This window comes from Chaetura pelagica, unplaced genomic scaffold, assembly GCF_000747805.2.
Source record: "Chaetura pelagica isolate M959 unplaced genomic scaffold, ChaPel_1.0 scaffold40, whole genome shotgun sequence".
NCBI lineage: Eukaryota > Metazoa > Chordata > Aves > Apodiformes > Apodidae > Chaetura > Chaetura pelagica.
Genome location: NW_009952160.1, coordinates 225,881 through 246,071, shown reverse-complemented (window position 1 = coordinate 246,071; position 20,191 = coordinate 225,881). Strand labels below are relative to the sequence as shown.

Below are 20,191 nucleotides of genomic sequence, written 5' to 3'. Positions count from 1 at the left end.
AGGAGAAATGAAATTTTTGTTTTTCCCAACGAACATTCTTACTGTTTTTATTTTTCTTATAAAGTGGGATTTTCACTGAGAGGTGGGTGCTAGTTGCTAGAGTCCACCATCTTGAAAAGTACAGGTTTTCCTGTAGACTGAAGACGCATGAGGAAGGTCTGATTTGGAAAAGGCTTTAGCTACTCTTCTGGTGTTTCTGTACACAAGCAAGGTATTCTTGCACATCCTCTGGAGAACCGAGGATAAGAGGGACTCTCTGGTGAAGACTCTCAGGTTTCACATCCAACACTGCCTCAGTGCCTGTCGTCGCCATCCCACCTGCCTGCTCAATGATGAAAGCCATAGGGTTGCACTCATAAAGAAGCCTGAGCTAGAACGAAAGAAGGAACACGTGACTGCCTGTGGGGGTAATTACACCAAAGGACTTAGCAGAACCTAACCTTTGTTTTGTGATTCTGGGAAATTTTGAACCAAGCATCAACGGACTGAGGTAGCGATGTCTCCGTAACAGCCCCTGCTGCTTTCCTCTCTTCCATTCACACCTTCTGTTTCAAGGAAGACTGTACTGACCCTGCATCCAGGCATAACCACCATCATTTCTAAGCCTGATGTCCTCAAACCAGGACAGATGTGCAGCAGCAGTGAAGGTACATTTTGTCAAAAATGTCAAAAGTAGCCTTTGAGCTCATAGATATCAGCAAAAACTGTTAAGTCAGCTAAGTTAACAATGCTGAGAAAGAAAAGCCAACATCTCTCCTCCTGTACAGGCTTTATGTGTTACCTCAAAGCTTGGAGTAATTGTGTTGTGTTTGGTCAGGATATTTTGAAGCTTGAAACTTGATCCTCCCAGCTTCAAATTTCAGGATTTTATTTCAGCCTCTAGAAATGTTTATAGTTATTAGTGGCCTGAACTCATATAGATGGTGACTGTTTGCAGAAGTAACTGCAGTAATTATTAAAAGCAAATTTTCCCTTTTTTATGGAGGCATGTTTGGTTTCAACCCTGGCATCTGTTCACATCTTTCAAAATGTTACCTGTGAGTTGCCTGTGTTCAACTGGAACGCAAACTTACTTGGGACAAATGCAAAAGGTTTCTGTGTTTAGAAGATGATAGCTGGTAATTTTTAACAGAAATTATTTCTGCAGGTTTAGTTGAATCTTTGATGGTCTGTGAGGTGGTCATGTACAACATCAGTACATTTAAGTTAGTACATAGTTGTACATAGTACAAAATGAATACATATTATGTTAAAAGGGCTTTTCATCTGTGTAAAAGAGGCAATGTTTTCTGGGGAAAAGGAAGCATGACAGATTGCAACCATATATGGAGAGAAAGAAGTGTGTCAGAGATAGGATTTGACTACCCATCATTCCTTTATCATTCCTTTGTAATAAACCCAGATACATCACAAACTGAAATAGCACATATTACCTTCATTCTTATCTTTAAAGCCCACTGACGTGCTACTTCTGGTACAAGGACTCCATCTGATAGGAACCATAAGACCAATAGCCTTTGTTGTTCTCCAAAGTGCTTGGGCAGCTTTTGGAAGATGAGCCAGAGAACAGAAAATATGTGGAACCACATGTTCAGTTTCTTGTTGCTTAACTGTGACTACATGGCTTAAGGAAAGCAGTTTTCCTTCAGGCAGTAGTGGAATTGCACTTAGAGGTCTTGAGATGGGCTCTGTCTTCCAGTAGGTTTAACATTTTTTACCTAGTAGAAAACTAAAAGTTGAGAACTATAAGTTTATGAACCTTAAGTTCATAAAAAATATTATTTAACATATATGATTTGAAAAGAGGACCTATTTGTTGGCTGGGTCTGCACTGCTTATTGAGAATTTTATTCTTATTCTTTCTTTAACTTAAAGAAATAGCTCTATATGCAGAGGCCTACATGCATGTGATTTACATTTGCTCTAAAGCCTCAGGGTCAATTCCAGTGTCATCTGCTTCCTCACAGCTGTCTTTCAGGGGGGGTTACGATTAGGGCACCTGCCACAAAGGCATTATCTCTCCAACAAGAAGAGGATTTTGTGAAAAGAACTGTGTACACTTGCACACTGAGAGGGAAAGAAGAAAACTTTTATTTGTAATGATAGTACAGTTTTGCTTCTTTCATTACTCAGTCTACTATGGCAGTGCAAGTCAGATTAGTCTAATAGTCAGTGTAGGCTAATTGTGCAGAAATTTTGATTTCTAGAAATTTATTAAATACTCTGTACATTTTTTATTTTGTCCTGTTTCTGATGTTTTCTCCTCAACAATGGTTTAACACAGATTTCAAAACAAAAAGTTTAATTTGAGGAGGCTAGTCAGCACACTCACTTTTCCTACACACAACAAATTCCTTTTTTGTCTCTTGATCTGGTACACAAACAGATCCACACTGTTTACTGGGGTTTAGTTTGGTTTGGTTTCCTGGGATGCTGTATCAAATATTTAAATCAAATTTGCCCGGACAAACATGCAGACGCTTTTTGTTTTGTGTCTGATGAGAGTTATTTTTCTCTTCCATTCTTTTCCCAGACCACTTGGAGCTGCTGTTATTATGATAAATACATGCTTACCAGGATGGAACTGGTAGTCCTCTCTCTCTCAAGAACTGTAAACGTCATGGAAGATGGGGAAAGTAATTTTATAAGGGCAAATTCCTTCATATATGAAAGAAGGATAGAAAAACATTTGGATAGAAGGTTTAAAGTATGGTATTGACCAGGAAAGAAGGTGGTTTTGGGGTCAAAATGCGACGACCAATCTATTACTCATTGACCCAATAATTTGCTAAGCATGACCTGCAGGTTACTGGTGATCCACAGATCAGCTGTATAACCAGATCTCTTTTAAAACTTTGTTTATAACTTTGATAAGGATATCTGATACTGCAGGAGAAAAGCAGATATTGGCTATTATCTATGGCCTAGGAGATTCAGGGATTCACTGCATTGCATTGTACTGCATTAGGTCCTGTGTGTTTTCTACAGGAGTCCAAATGGGAAATCATCTCTTCCAAGAATACTGACCTCAGAACACATGCAACTCACCTTCCAGTGATAGAGTTTTTCAGATCAGCTAGTAGAAGCTTGTGTTTCTTTGTCACCAGGGCTGGTGCAAATAAGCTCAGTATCCTTTGTAAACAATAGGTAGGCAAACTCGTCTAACATTGGACAGAACTTTCTGGAATTCAGTGTTTCCCACCTGGACTCTAGTTGCCAGTATAAAGTGCAGAGTTCTTCCTTAGGCCTCTGTTGTATCTGCCAGCTGTGTATAGTTATCTCAACAGGTTTCTCTGGTACTGGAATGTTTTCTTTAGAAAAATGAATAAAGCCCTTGGTGGAAAACATTTGACTAATTAGCAACATAAAAGCACACAGTAAGATTTCTGGCCTAAATTGGCAATTGCCTACATTTCTCACATAAATTTAATTGCTGGCCATCATATTCATTAGTCATTTTCTCCAGGGATGGGAAATTATCTGTTTATATATATAAACTATTCCTTTATATCACTGGGAAAACTAGAGGTATTCAGTAAATTAAGTCCACCAGAGAGTAAGGAAAATGGTTTACCTTTCCTTTAGGACTCTTCTGATTAGCAGGATACATGAAGATCCCACCATACATCAGTGTACGGTGAACATCAGCTACCATGGAGCCCACATATCTGGCACCATATGGGGAAGTGCCATCCTGAAAAACACAGAGTAAAGCATTAAATATACCAGGCTAAGCTGCTGGTAGCATGGCAAAATATAATTTTGTTATAAAATAGAAACCAAAGCTGCTTAAATCAATGGCTGCTTACGGACATTGTAAATGCCTAAACCAGCCTTAAGGTTAGCCTTTTTGTAAGCATAGTGATGTCTACTGGCTTCTAAAATAAGCACTTAAAAAAGCTGCATTCACAGTGCATTTGAATGCACAATTTGGTACCAACCCCCATCCTGTGAAACAGCAAGGGCTGCCAACAATGAGTGAAAATTTTGCTGCTGATCCTTTTGTTCTTAAGCCAGGGCATGAGGAGGGATGTTGCTTTTGACTGCAGATGACAGACGATAAGCAAGGTGTCTTGAGCAAACAGAAGTTACATACACCACATAAGCTCCACCCAAGGAAACCAACACCTCACCATACTTTCATGAAGGGGAGATACACAACACAAATGCAAACTGAAAGAAAGCTTCTGAAAGATACTAAGCCAAGAGTCTGTTGGTTTTCTGACATCTCTCAAGCTGTCTTCAGTGAAACAGAGGTGGAATTTGCGCCTCCTCAGAAAATTACTAGAGACTCTGACTTCATGCACATTTAATGCACATATTATGTATTGCGATTTTCGAAGTTTGAAAATACCTCTGCATGTTTTTTTTTCTGTCTAGATCAGCTGTCTAATAAAATAACTTAGTACTTTCTACAAAGCTTGCTTTATGCTGATACTAGATGCAGAGAAATACATACAGAGCTTGTTCAGCAATGCCAGCTCCCAGACCTTCAGAAGTCACATGTTAGGCACCCTTCCCAGCAAAATAATGAGGTTAACTGGGAGAAAAAAAATCCACAAGTGGGAGGAAAACAAAAAGAGAAAAACATAATTCTATTTCCAAATCACTTGTTCAAATTGTTCTATAGAACTGTGAAGTTCTTATATTTGCTCCCTTTTAAAGTGGGAAAAGACTCTCAGGAAATTACATTAAACAATGCAACAGAATGCTAGGAGGCTGAGTGCTAAGCCACTAAATGTGAGACTTGGATATTTGATACAGCTGGTAGTAAAACTGGAACAGAGAACCCTGGTTCAACTGTAATTGTGCTGTTTTCCAGAATTCTGTCTTAGGAGAATTCTTCTTCTTAGAAGAACTATTGAAAATACAGAAGAAAACAATATGAAGTATGAAAGACAAGATGGATGAGACACAGCCTGGAACTCTGATACTTAATTTTGTGTAAACCTGGCCATATTACTTCCAGCCACAATTGAAAAATGCTTTGAAGTATTTTATGCCTTATTTTTCATGGCTTACCCTCAAATAATTTTCAAATGATCGCTTCTCCATCTCACAGCTGCTTGCACATGTGAGTTTGCAACTGTAGAAATCTGAGGTCAAAAAAACCCACCCTTAACAGGTGTTAAAAAGAGACCAAGGCAGGTTTGCAGTTTAAGAGAATATAGTTTTCAGGGAAAGTTGTGATTACGGTCTAAAATTAACTTTCAAAATGCAATCAAAGGAAGACCTCACTTTTATGGTTTCAGAGGGTGATGAAACAAGTCTTAAGAAAAAATTCTTAAACATTAAGAAAAGTCATAGTATCACCCATAAGCAGGCCCTGAAACATCCTGCTAAGGACTGCTTCCATGACATTATCAAATAAGGACTGTGTAACACACATGTATAAAATTTACTGACCACGAGCTGCACAGCTGAGCTACCTGGGCACAAATAATCAGATGAATTTGGGATATGTTGGATTTTCTATTTGCATGTAGGTCATTTATATGTGGGCAGTGTTATGTGGGGCTAATGAGAGGCTACTGACAATTCCAGTTACTTCTTTCTCTCATGGAAATTCACCTGCTAGAAACACTGTGCTGAGAAAAATGCAGATGAAAATCTCTTCTATTCTGGTACTATTATCACTTGAAACACAGATTGAAATAGAATATTCACTTCCCTTAGCATCCAGCTGCCTTCATGGGAGGAATAAATGGTGCTTCTAGTTACCAGAAATGTTGCTTCTTGTTTCTCCAGTTTGGTCACTCATGCATTTTTTAAGAAATAAGAAAGTTAATAGGAGTTGCATGCATGTTGGCCTATTGCCTTTGCTTTATTCTCAAACAAAATAACAGAGTGTGAATGCTAGGGAAATTAATCCCAAGTTCTGAGTAATGCTAAGCTGTGTGTTTGCCCAGTGAGCACTTTGCATTGGTTCAGCTGATGCTAATGAAAGAGCCGGAGAACCTTGGCATTCCCTTGTCAGCGTCCATGGTGTTTGAGTAAACTTGCGATTGCTCTTAGTTTCATCCTTTCCACTGCTTTTCTTCGCCTAACGCTGAGGAACAAAGATGGCTCATAAAGGATAGGTCCCATCATTTTTTTTCTTCACAACGTGATGGAAGTAACTTTCTCACTTCCATGTTCTACTAGTTTCTGACAGCTATGTTCCACCACAGCAGAACAAGACCATGTTTTTCTCTTTTAACTATGATGACTAGGAAAGTAGAGGGGGAAGAAGTATTTTCTATAGTTATGGTGACAAAAGCACAGTGTTTTTATTAGCTTTTGTGTACCATTAAGGCACAGCTGGGCAGGCTGGCAGAAGGATGCTTCATGATGAAGTGTGATGTTGATAAGTTTTTGATGGCACTGCTAAGATAAATCCTTAACCAGGGGGTCTCCACTGCATGGCTCTCAATGCTGTGATGAGACTCTATTCCCCTTGTGGCCATGGGAAGAAAAGATAAAAATGTTTGGAATAGCAAAATATGATGGTGCCCACAGCATGTTTCTGAGTTCTAGCAACAGTGAACCTTTGCCAGCTAGAAGCTAGGGCTCTGCAAGCACTAGTGAAGGAAGAACACACTTTGGGAAGGACTCTGAGTAAAATCTGTGCAGAAACTGTTCCTGGCCGAGCAGTGACTGCTATACAGTGCAGACCACAGTAAACAAGTTGCAATACAGGCAAGCTTGCAAATAGCAGCTTGCTTTTCAAGCTGGTTAAGCAACAGGAGATTTTGTAATACTGAAGCTAAAAAATTAGCTTAATTCTGGACTCTTGTTCCTGAAGAGATGTGTCTAGACAAATGTTTACAGCTGATCTGCAGCAGAAAAGCAGCCCTTTGAATTCAGAATTGACACCTTAGATGAGTGCTGGACCACAGAAAACCTTGAAGGTAAACATGACTTTGTAGTCCAAACTGTCTGATCTGGGATGCTGTTATTAAATAGTAAAAGAAAATCTCTTCTCTCCATATGAACAGTTGATTTGTAATGTTCAGTCACCAACAACAGCGATACAGAATACAGGACATACTGTGGACAACATCTTACTTTGTTTGCTCATTTTATTTTTAACTTTTCAGTTTTCTGTGTCAATGTTAACAGTGTCGTCTGAACAGCATATTTACCAAGAAACATGGGAAGGAGGAAACAGAGGTAAGATCAAAGGGAAAATAAGAAAATGACAAGTAGCTGTAATTAATGCCTAGTCTCTTCGATTCTAGTGGCCAGAAGACCATAGGGTAAGAGTGGTCTGCCTGAGCAAGACCTGCATGGTGTCCCATGCCCCACAGGTTAGTTCCCCCTCAAGTTACAGGAAGGAGGTATCCAGCAGATCCCCCCACTGCCCTTCTGCATGCTGCAGAGAGGAAGGCAAAGACCAAAGCTGTGCTTCCCTGAAGCACCCAGGTGCTTCAGGCAGGACCATCGCCAGTATTGCTCTAGCTGATCAGGCTTCCAGATGATGCCAGGACGAGTGGCAACACCTCCTCTCTCTTGTCCTCCCACAATGCAAATATGATGTCCTTTTCAAATCAAGGAACTCTTTCCAAAACTCAGGTTCATAGCAAGTTTTCAGATGGGCAGGTCCCTTCCTTGTGCTGTGTGGCCATGACACTGATGCCTTGGGCCTTTTTGCACAGACAACCCTATGTCTCATAGCAGCAAAGCCATGTGCCTGCTCAGCATCCTGGAGCTGGCTTCCGCTGCCCCAGATAACCTGTACATTAGTGTTTGCTTTAAAGTAACAAAAATACAATCTGCCAACTTCTGTTACCTTGGTGCAACAATGCTTTCAATAGGTTTTCCTCAAATTAGCACAGCACAGCACTTCCTCAAAGCACAGACTTGAGATAAAATAGTGTTTGCAAATGAGTTTTTTCCTGTATGTCTTAATCTAAGGATTTAGTGAATCACATGACAGAGCTGTCCTCACTGAGCCTGTGGTGAAATACCTCTGTCTGGTCTTTCACAGTGTTTGAAATATTTCAGTCTTTTAATAGTTGCCTGGGGATAATTATTTGTTTAAGAGTTTAATTTAAACAACACTTGGCTGGTTTGCAAAAACACAAATTAATAAATCCAGTGTTAGTGCATTATATTGAATACATAGCTCAGCATAACAGCAGCAGAATGAGAAGCACAGATCTCTTTTCCAGTGGATTAGTTTTCAGGAAGTATGAAAGTTGTAATGTGGGCTTCTGCTTCTCTCACAGCTTAAACAAAAGCAGACTTTGAAGTTTCAAAAAAATCTCAAATATTCAAAATTAATATAATTAAAATTAAAAGTATGGTTACAATTTTTTTACTTGTTACATTTCCCTTGTACAGCACCCAAATTCAGTCCTGAGCTGTTTGTTACACGTCACCATATTTTGTTGCTGGTCACATAGCTACACTTTCTAGCAAGCTTCCAGCTTTCCACATGGAAAGGTTGTGTTGTGTCCTCCTTGCATTGACTAGAGGCCATACAGAGCTATATGTCCCCACAAGGAGGTTCATCAGATCTGGGATGTTCTCAGCTTTATCTCTCAGAAGGATCCAGTATAATCCTTTTAACAACAAAACATAGTGATTTTTTCAGCCCTTGGCTTGGTTTGTGTTCTGTATGATGGAAGTAGACAGTGCAAGAGTGATACTGCATTTCTCAGACACAAGCATGTACAGGAAGAAGGTGATGCCATCCAGATCCTAGCAAGTACCTTTTAGGTAGTATGTGGAATCTAACCCCAGCTGCCCACAGGACTCAGATGCATATTCAGATGAGATAGGAAGCAGGGGTAGCCCCACATATTGCTGGAACAGTTCCAGAGCTTTGCTGGAAAACCTGGTTCTTCATGTACAGCACATTTTCCTCCGCACAGTGATGAACTATTAATTTACTTACCCAAGTCTAAGTTATAAAAGATGTCAGGACACCAGGAAAGCAAACAAGCAAACAAACAAACAAAGAAAATAAAACCCCAAAACAAAAAAAAAACAAACCCCACCAAAACTAAAACAAACAAACAAAACAAAAACACAACACCAAAAGACCAAACATCAGATACATACCCAAAATGGACCTAGTGGCATGAAAGGGTTACATGGTGCTGAACTCAGTGAGGCCTTTCAATCCTTCCCCATTAGGCAGGATTGGATGGAATGCAGTGCTTGTCTGCACAGTACACTGGGTACTGTGCTGATATTTCTTACCTGAGGGAATTTCTTCTTTTGTAAATATTCTGTCATTGCAGGCTCAAAATACTTTGCATAACCTTCATTGAGACTGTATACCTTCCCTTTCTTCTTGATTTTAACATCTCTGTCCACCAAAATAAATTCACCGAGACCCTACACAAGAACAAGATAGACCAGCTATTAGCAGGAAGCAGAACATTTTGTTGACTTTCTGTTAGAGTTGACACACTAGAGATGGCAGAAACACTAGCACAGCTTGGTCCTTTCAGCACCAATCTTGTGTAGAACTTCACAGGATATCAAACAGAGCAGAAAGTACAGAATCTGTGGTAAGTTAATGAAAACTTATCACATTGGTACTATAAACAAAAAGCAGTTGACTGTCACACTTGGCATGTCCACCAGCCAGCAGTGAAAGTAGATGGGTGATGAATCTCTGTCTACAAATCAAAAGGTTACAAATTGAGAAATCTCACTGACTTCTCAATTTTTAATTCACCTTACTTGCCTTGTCTAAATATTTTAAGTGAATATAGTCAGCTACCCCCAGGTATTGCTTGCTGTCTGCAGCCTGAGTGAAACTTTCGCTGTCTCTTCCTCTGTCTCTAAACAGAGAGCAGTAGAGCAGTTCAGCTCCCAGTTCTTTCCACTTGGAATGAGCCTATTTTTAAATGTTAAAAGGAATTTTGGTAGCAATGCCTTCTTTATTAAAAAAACCAAACTAACAACCTGTTACGTTATTGCCCACATCTAATGCTGGTTTCTCAAGTGAGTGGTCTCCTTCCTGCATTCCTCCAGTAACACTTGCTGAGCTCCTGGGCTGGCCATGGAGGGTTGACACATGTCCAGTTGTGTACAGTTGTGCTTCTGCAAATTGTTGGGTATGCAGCTTAGAGGACTTACCCATAAAACTAAAATGCAGTTAGGAAATTGGACTTAACGCTGCATGAACTGTAGCAAAAAGTGGTCCTTGCTGCAGGCTAAACAGTGAAAGTGCTGAGTTTCTTCTACAGACAGAAAAAACAGGAACAAGAAAAAAGTAGGAGTCTTTTAAGTGGAGCTAAAGACACTCTTTGGAGTAAATTTTAAGTGTTTGTGCAAAAGAGCAGTCTGGTTTGAATGAACAGGGTTTCAAATGTTATTTAACTTAGACTGTCTTTCACTGAGTAGAACAAACACACAGAGGTAACCAACATGCAACCAACATGTTAATGTATTACTAAATACTTCTGAGGTGGAGGTGGGATGCTCCAGGATGTGGGTTAAAAAAATAATCACATAGATTGCCTAGATAACAGTGACAAGGAGCAACAGAAATTAGTAAGCCCAAGCATGGAAAGTTCTAAAACACAGTGGCAATGAAATTAACACCATGACTGTACCGGATCAAGCATGAAACAGTCCACTCCTTGGCCTGTGGAGAGGGCAACCAGTGTAGCACTGCCATATAAGGCATAGCCTGCAGCAACAATATTGCGTCCGGGCTGCAAAGCATCTTTTTCAGAGGGTTCGTCGTCTGTTTCCTGAGAAAAAATTGGCATTGGACTGAGGTTGAATTCTTGTGAGAAGCAATAAAAACGATATTTTGGTAATAACGTGGGGCAGATTTCCTTTTTGTGTCTATGCAGGGCTTTCAAGCAACCAAAATAGACATTGTTCCCAGTAGCTCGGGCCAAGTTTGATACAGGTACATGTGCAAGCTGGGACAGGACATTGAGAGTTTGTTATTTTATATATGTCATGCAATCAATATGATACCTGCAACAAAGTTGATGCCTTAGCATTACGGCACAGTTCATTAATTCAAGATCATCAGAAATCTGAGATGGAACAAAGGTACTGATTTTCTGTAAACATAAATGTAAGCATACTGGCCCCTCTGAGAGGTGATTACAGTAATTAACATTGCTTCCAATAATACAGAATAAAAGAGCAGATGGTATAACATAATGGAACCAAGAATGTGCATTGGTCTCTGTTGGTGAAGAGATAAGTAACTGAAGTGAGATAAATGTTCATATCTAGTATAAAATAACAAATACAGTTGTGCATGCAATGTATGTGTGAGAGCAGGTACACATATATTACTCTGCACTGAAAATTCATGTGGCATTTTAGGCTTTTAATCTGTTTCCAAAACTCATATTTTGATTTGGCACTTTGGCTACCTACCACTGAAGAACCATAGCCCAAGCAAGCCTGGTGCAAATATTTCCAGTCAACTCTGGGGACATGTCTCAGCCACAGCTTACAAGAATTTGACTGGTGAAGTAAGAAAGGAGCACAGCCAAGAGTACCTGGGAAGGCTAGCTCCAGCCTTCCTCTCCTGAGACTACAAAACGGGTAGGGGATCTTGTTACTAGTATTTCTGTAAAAGCTTTTGTTTATGGTGGGTCTTCTATGGAGGTTTTGATGGCGGTTCATTTGGAATTAAATTGAGAAGCCCCTCAGATCCTTTCTTTAGGCCCTGGTTTGGCATTTTATTGTTCCAAACTCTTGAAAATTTCTCAGTGATTGCATGGACTCAATTAGATAGAGTAGCTGCTACATAGAAATAGGAGGTCCAGTCCAAATATCCAGCTTAAAAATGAAAAGTAGTTGGAGACTGTTTCGTGCTGGAAATAAAATGCTTCATGAATATCAAGTGACATCTAAAAAAATCAACAATAACTTCTACAGAAATTTTCCATGGAAAACAGCTCTATGTTCCAACAATCAGATAAATTCTCTGCTGTTCCCTATGGCATAGAGTTCTCAGGGTGCCCATCAGGGTCTGAAAAGGGTGGAAGACTAAGGGTAACCCTTCATAGTGAACATCTAGAGGAAAACTGAGAGGTGGGACACTAAAACTGCATCTTTCCTGGCATATAGAGACAGTAATTCCTCATCAAGAGTTTTCATTTTTAGATGAAACATTTTTCCAGTTTTGTTACTTTCACTTACAATTTTTAGCTGCATTTTGCTCAGAACGTTTTACTATTATTGTTTTGCCAGCATCTTCCATGGAAAAAAAAAAAAAAAAAAGGAGCTGCCAGCCAGCTCTTATGGGTGCTGAAATACAACATGTGCAAATACATCTGATAGGCAGTCCCTTGACTCTGTGCCAAGCTACTTATTCACAGTGGTTATAATGCATGTAATGAAGGAATACTAGTTATACCACTGTTTGTATATCACAGAGCTTTGAATACTGATTATTAGTGGCTAATCCTTTGCAAAACAAGCTTTTACAGAACCTACTACTATACCCTACATAGCATCTCTTTCAAAAATATATACCCGTGGCACATACATCCCAATATCAAAAGCAATGCTTGTCTGTAGCAGACTAATTATTTGCAACATTAAATGTAGAATGAAACATATCTTTACATTACCAGTTCCAAATATATTATAATTATCCCAGCTTTTTGTGTGCTTTCCTCATTAAATAAAAATAAATGTTGTGTAAATACAGTAAAGAGGTATGTCAGGTTGTTAAAGGCCAGGTTGGACGTGTCTTTAAGTAGCCTGGTCTAGTGGGAGGTATCCCTGCCCATGGAAAGGGAGTTGGAACTAGATGTTCCTTAAGGTCCCCTCCAACCCAAACAATTCTATGATTCTATGTTTCTATAATTCTATGATTCTATGATATTGAATGAAAATATTTATTTCTGAGGTGAGCTTTTCAGTCCTATCTCTTAAATATATTTACTATGTTTTTATGGTTAAGACAACACATATTTGTTGACCATTCTGAAAAAAACAGAGGAACTCCTCCCTTGGGAAGTCGACAGTAGGGCAGAACTCACTTGTTTTTCCATCCTTATTCCCATCTGTGTTTCCAAGAGACAGCTTCCAAAAGGAAGAAAAAAGCTCAAGGAAACATTTTGCAGAGCTCATTAGAATGTAAAAAAGCTAGAGATCAGCTGATATTTCATTGTTGGGACTGCAGAAGTTTGATTCTGCCAAGTACCATGTACTGTGAAACAAACCAGGAATTAAGCAGGCCAGTAGATTCTCATAGCTGTGGAATATTTTAGCTTCTCTCTGGTGAACAGATGGATTTCCTTTCTATTTTATTTTAACTATGAGATGGCAGTAGTGAAATCTCTTTGAAGGTCTTTTTTGCAAAGTAGAGGGTATGCAGAGAAGCTCTGACAAACATTGGCACAGTGACTTTGCATTGTTGGTGGTGTGAAGCAGATGAAACAAGGTTCACAGAGTCTGGCTACAGGGGTACCTTCAGGTGATCTCTGAGTTTGAAAATTTTTGCATGTATGATTTGCTTACTTCACATGAGGGAGTTCTCATCAGAGCTGGAAGCAGCTCTGGAAGCACGTGGTTTCCAGGTCTCTGTATCTCATGTTTTACAAGTTACCTTTGCATTTGTCCTGAATTCTTACACCTTCTCATTGAGCGATCACAATCAGGGGAGGACATTGTCCTTGTGACAATGAAGGGGGACACACATGCTCTCAAATCTGAGGCTCTGGGCAACATTACAAAGTAAAATCAGAATGAAACAAAGCAACAGAGTTTCATAGCAAGCATGTGGAAAATTAATGGAGAGTTGTAGATTTGATTCAGTGGCATGAAAAACTGGGAAGAAGACAAGCAAAAAATACTTATTGTCACCACATCCTGACACTCCGGAAGCTGAGAACCCCTAGCAGCAGTGACTGTCAAGGTTCTATCTCTTGCTTTGGCTTCTCCTGGCTGAGAAAAGGTCACTGCTCAGCCCCACTTTTTTGATGTTTCTAGTCTTTTTAATAATGCTAGGTGGAAAAATAAAGAAACCTAACATGGTATTTATTTTCCACTGGTTTTATCTAAGAAACCAATTAATTGCTTTTCTGGCAGGTGGAAGAATCTGCTTTTCTGCAGCCATGGTAGTGGCTCTGGACTGGGAGCAGCCAGGGAATGATTTTCGGCTTTGAAATGTATTGACCACATCTAGCCTTTGTAGAAAAGTTCTGATTATCTTATATTTTTCCTAAAATGAGGCAAATATTTAAGTTCTGAAGAGTGCGTCTTTGGAAATGAACTTAAGGTGCTAACATGGAGAGAAAATCAGTCATGCAATCATCTGAGAACTGAAAGGTCCTAAATATCAGACAGGTGCTAAGGCTCATCCTTTGGAATTATGATTGTTCTAGCTTTTCAAAAATTATGTTCATGACCCTTAAATGGCTTGAAGTTACATTTTCTTTCTTAAGTGATTCTCATCCACTGGGATAAACACCTCTTTTTTAGTATTTGTAAGATGGCTCTTACCACCTTTAAGAATGGTGGACAACACAGCTATTGCCTACTGTAAATGTAGGGAGGTGCTGTAGTCTTTTAGGCTATCTTTAGAGAGATAAATGAAAAGGGCGGAGGCCCCTTTGCTTCCTACAGGGGCACATGACATGGAATGCATCCATACAGCTGAGCTCTCTTACCTGCAAAAAAGCAAAGGTGGCAGATGGCACTAGAGGTAGCCTCTGGGCTACCCTTTGCCCAAGCTGTACCCAGGCATCATCAGTCCTGGGCTGCATCTCTGGTGGGGTTTTGCACAAACTATTAACAGTGTGGACAGCCATATGCCAGAACCTGGCTTGTGACCCTGATGAGATCATGCCATCACTATTTGGTTTATTAGTAGATGCATATTCTCAACAGTGATGGTTACTGCATTGTCCAACAAAATGTAAAGAACGAGGACTTGCCTGCTGAAAATTATGAGCTAAAAGATAAGAATGGACTTTCAAAACATGTCTTCATATGTTTGAAGTGTAGCATCTGAGTCTGCAAAGAGTTCCTTGCAGTCACAAGTACTGTAAATGTTACTTCACAACAGCAATGGCTGAGGGTGTCCCATTGTCATATGACTGTGACCTCAGACTTTAGGAAAAACACCAACTGTTGGGAGATTAGCAATCACATCACAAGACTTGGCAGGACTGCAACTATTAAAGTTTGTTAACTGATTGTGCAGTTGCTGTTTTGTGCAGCCCCATGGGAGCAGACATGCTGGCCAGGCCCTGGTGGCTCTTACCTTTTTGTAGATAGCAAATATTGTTCCTATTGGTGCCAAGCAGTCTATATTGGATGAGCCATCAAGGGGATCAAAGCACACCACATATTTACCCTAAAACAAAATTGGCAAAGGAAGCATTAGATTAAACATAGTCTTGCACTATTTTTTCCTTTTACTTGACAAAACCCATGTTTTTATGACTGTCTTTAGCCCCTTGAGAAAGCCTGACACAGCTTGTCAAAGAAAGCTGCACTATTGATCCAGCTGGCTTTGTAGCACAACATCCACTCCATCAGGGCCTGCCAGAGAAATAGGAGAGGGTACGTTTGTTCTCAGACAGCACAAACTCTGACAATAGAAAGGAGCAGTCCTCTGCTGGCAAGCAATGCAAGAAATCACTTGAAAGCAAAGGGAGTGACACATTCCAGAAGAGAGCATCTTTCTTGAGTAAATCTATTTTGCTTTGTTACATCTTGTTGCAAATGAAGGGATTTGCCGGCGATGTGATTTTTGAGCCTAAGAAAGCAGAAAGAAAACATCCTGGGGAAAGGGTAGGTTACATCAGCGTGAACAGTATCTCAATGCAATAGGATCCCCTGCTAGGGGAAGCCTGATGAAGCAGTCAGGTGTTTGCGTTGGACATGTAATGTAAACCCCAGTTGTGCCAGCCTCTCATCTCATTTTTTCTTGCCTCCATACTAATTTAATCTAAAACCATTACACGGCCGGTCAGGGAATGTAACAGTACACTTACACCTGTGACATGGGCTGTGTCAGCAAACTCCAAAATAATTATTCTCCCCACTTCATTATACTTTTGTGATGATTTTACCCTCAACAGCTCCTTTAGCTGTTGAAACCATGGCATCCACCACAGTTATCAATCAAAATAATGGTGCAAATTTTCTGAATTTCCCCCGAGAATGGTTGATCTTGGGGCCAGGCCCAGATTTCATACTTGAAGCAAGATTGCCACCTGCTGGTGTCTGAGCTGATACCCCCCCTCCCCCCCCCGAAGGCAGGAGCTGCACAGACCCGCTTGTCTTTCGGGGTGATGATGGCCTCCTTGTTCTCCTCTGTGACCAGGACGCAGGTGCTGTAGGAGGACTGGAGCATATTAATCACCAGGGAGTTGGATAATACGTCCAGCTTCTTCACTTCATCACCGGTCACGTTCACTGTGCCAGCTATACCAAACCTAAAGGAAAGTAAAAATATCAGGAAACCTGAGAGAGGCCAACATCACACGTTTTCAGGGGAAGTAATAATAATTTTAAAAAGTCATAGTGGCTCTTTCCTCTCATCTTCCCACACCTCTAACCTTTGGATTAAACTGTCAAGGTGCATTATGAGGCAGTTGCTGCTGTTCAAAAGAGCTGTGCATGAGAGTGGGTGACAGCATAATTTTTAGGCTTTACCTGGGTAATTTTGCTCCTCCTTGCATGTTCCCCAGGTCAGAAGAAGAAAATACAGCTCAGCCAGTGTGTGCCAGACTTCCCAAACAGCCCCATGAAGCAAATGGCAGCAGTTTTGAGGAAGGAGAAGAGTCAGTTATCATCCATGTTATTTTCTGCCACTGACTGTGCTCAGGGCTCCTTAGTGGTCCTTTAATTTGTGTCCCCTCAGTCCCAAGCCACTCCAAAATCAGAAGCTTTGAAGACACCCCCAGATAATTCCCCATGCTGATCTGTATCTCAGGATCAAGGGCTGTTTCATTCAGTGATCCCTGGCTGAGGTAGGATGATGCTTCCATTCCCTATCCTTATTTTAGCAACTTACTAATGATGTCGTAAATAGTAATACATACATTTCTGAGGCTTCCAGTTGAGAAAGCTCTGTTTAGACCTAACGTATGTGGTCTGGGCATCTTAGAAGTATAAGGAACTGTATAGGGAATAGATAAAGCATTTTATTGATTGTGGGGAAGAAAACAAGAAAAAAAAAAAGAGAGTAAACTAATTAGTCCCTGTGATGCAGCAGGCCTTAGATGGGGCAGAGGAGGCCTTTTGTCTAGATCAAACCTCAAGGTTGCCTGAGCTTTTCAGATGTATTGAAAATTTTGGGCACTGTATTTTGGAATGCCAATTCTGAGATACTGGAAGAGACCATGATTTTCAGGGATTGCCAAGGATCCATTCTCTAGTTGTGTTTTCAGGCACATTCCCAGCTGAAGTTTATGATTTGGAAATAGTCCTTTACTTTTGAATGGCAAATTTGTTAAAAATTCATGCTGAGCTCTTCAATACTGAAGAAATAATTTCACAGTCTTCTATTGGAGGGGCTAGAAAAATCAGAGCTCTCTAACTTCACAAATCCAGATGGATACCAGCTAGTCACCCTGATTTAAAGGTTGTCATGGGAATTTCTAGAATTTCACAGAATCACAGAATGTTAGGTATTGGAATTTCATTATTAGTTGCAGTTATTTGAATGGTTCAAGTTTACTAATTTGTGTCATTGGGTACTTTGCGTATTTCTGGTTAATCACCTGAAGCTTTTGTTTAAAGAAAGATACATTTGCTCCTTAACATAATGGATGTTTTCCTTCTGAAGGGAATATTAATCTACCACAGTAGCCCTCTTTCCTGTTAACTAGGTGGCTGTTGCACCTCTAGCCTATCAAATAAAGTTTCTCCCCACTTTTTAATACTTCGGACATTGTGTATAGAAAGATAAAAAGATAAAAAACTTGCTCTTCTAAGTCAGTGAGGCAAAACAGCACAGCTTCACCTAGTAAGTACAGAGGTATAGTACCATTTAACAGTTAGGGCATAGGAACCTGACACTGCTCTTAACTTTGAGTGTGTCTCGTGTCCTCTCTACAGGTCCATGCCGGTAAAGTGAGGTTGAAAGTACTGAAAGACTGAACTTGTTATTTGCAAAGATCATTGAGGACTTTGACCAAATAGTCAAGAGAAGCACAAAAAAACCCAGAATGTCATACATTTTGGTGTTTCCATGAAAATCAAACCAAACCAAACCAAAAAACCAAAGACCAAAAAAAACCCCAAAACCAACCAAAAAACACAAACCAAATTATAAATGTTGTCATTCTTACACAAATATATTCCCTGAGGTTTTTTATGTGTGTGTGTATATGTGTGTATATATATATATGCATAGACATGTACAGAAGCACATATTTCAATGCATAACAAAATGTGTATCTTTAAATGCTTATTTTTATTAGGACACCTCAGCTCTCTGGAGTGCTTAAGACAGCTCACCATTAAAAGAATGACAGATGTCTGTTTCAGCTGGCAGTGTGAGGAACAAGCTTGGTTCATTCCACCCTTAGCCAAGGCAATTCTTTGTTCTATTTGCTTAACCACTAGATGCCGAATTGTTGTTTGTTTTTTCATATTGGGCCATTTAAGACTGGCCGCCTGCACTCCTGATACTACTTGAGGAAGGAAGGGGAAATGCACTCATGCATGGCTGCATATGGTGTTTCTCACAGGGCCATTGCTTTAGACCATTACTTATACTGCAGTTAGGCAGAACATCAGCTTCCCAAGATAAGCCAAGCCCTGATCTGCATAGCATAGCCCCAGACTTGGCTGTTAGCAGAAAATGTTATGGTGTGATATTATGCATTAAAAATATTGTGGTGTGATATTCTACAGATTGACAGTAGATTTAAAAATAGATCAGCATCAACATTTCAAAGGGATAATGAGGTGACGACTGCATTGAAGTACTAACTCACATTTTTAGAGTAGAATGTTACAGAACAGCAGTTACTCTGAATGTCTGTTTTGCACCCTATATTAAAATGCTCCAGAAAGAGAGATTTCCCACTTCCCACTCTCAATAGTTCAGACTATGACCTCATGCCTGCAGTCACTCAGCTTAAAAAATGACACTTCCAGTGTATTTATGAATCCCTGTCCTCTCCCAAGCCTGAATGTACAAGCAGCTGCCTCTCTACCTCCTCTTCCTCCCCAAACGGCTAGGCAGTACTCACATGTGGGCAAGGCCTGCCTTCCTGACTGCGGAGGAAATGGCCTTTATGGCAGTCAGCATGGAGTTGAGCAGCTGTGTCAGCTCCCCTGTCGCTCCTTTAACACGGCGTCCCTTCTCCATAACAAATCTTGTCAGCGTCAGCATGTCCGTTTCAAAGGGGCTTTTGTCGGACATTTTTGCTGGGTACCAGAGTCCCTTTTTCTCAGCTAGATGATGAGAGACTCTCTTGCTGTGCTGAGATCCTGGGTGGCTGTTTTATTTTGAGGCAAAGCTGTTGGCTGCCTTGCTGGGCAGAGTTTATTAAGTAGTTTCTGAGACCATGTGATTGGGTGCTCAGAATAACTGCACCCCAGGCTGGCTCCACAGCTCCTCTGGGATACAGGAAAGGAGTCTTAGATGGGACTATAGCAGAGAACCACTGTGCAGCTGCCCTCCTCATGCACTAAAATTAGTGGAGTGCAGAGCTAGTCTCATAGCAATTGTTGCGTTGAACTGCTTGTAATGCAAAGCTCTGGCTGGCTGCTTAGCTGGAGCCTGCTTTCCTGTAGCTGCTGTGCAGGAACGAGCTCAGCATAGCCAAGGCAAAGCACACAGTTTACAAGGTGCAAGAAACGAAGGCACAGGGCATCAGTAATCATGCGTGCCACAGGGCCCTGTGGCAGAGCTGTGACTCTGGACAGTGACATTCTCTTCCCGTATCACCTTAATCTCTGCTTGGTCTCCTCCATAGAGGAGGGTTTTGAAGGCGTACAAAACATTCCAGGGGAAAAAAACAGGAGCTGCAGAGTGCATCTAGACATGCATTTTTAAAAGATGCTTTATGTTGCTGGTCGGTCTGCTGCAATCCCAGGGTGATGACTTCATTCCTAGTCTGGGCTACTTGTAATATTATAGGGCTTGCATGAATGAGAAGTGCTGCTGAGTGGTGGCTTGACTGGTTAGAAAGTACTGATGTCTTCAATAATTTACTAATTAAGCTTGTCTGATTTAAGCATGTCTGTGTCATAAGTCACAAAATGAAATATTACATTAGCTTTGTTACTGTAGTGC

At 40.4% G+C, this 20,191-nt stretch overlaps 1 protein-coding gene across 1 annotated transcript; it reads right to left on the bottom strand.

The window, feature by feature from the left end:
• Window positions 1–125: 125 nt before the first annotated feature.
• On the bottom strand, window positions 126–19,901 carry FBP2 (fructose-1,6-bisphosphatase 2). Its single transcript, XM_010007204.1, has 8 exons — window positions 19,844–19,901; window positions 19,143–19,391; window positions 16,211–16,373; window positions 15,194–15,286; window positions 10,557–10,697; window positions 9,190–9,327; window positions 3,575–3,694; window positions 126–370 (listed from the first exon to the last, which is right to left on the bottom strand). Exons 1-8 carry the CDS (start codon window positions 19,897–19,899, stop codon window positions 176–178), a joined length of 1,155 nt encoding a protein of 384 aa, XP_010005506.1. The 5' UTR covers window positions 19,900–19,901; the 3' UTR covers window positions 126–175.
• Window positions 19,902–20,191: the final 290 nt, after the last annotated feature.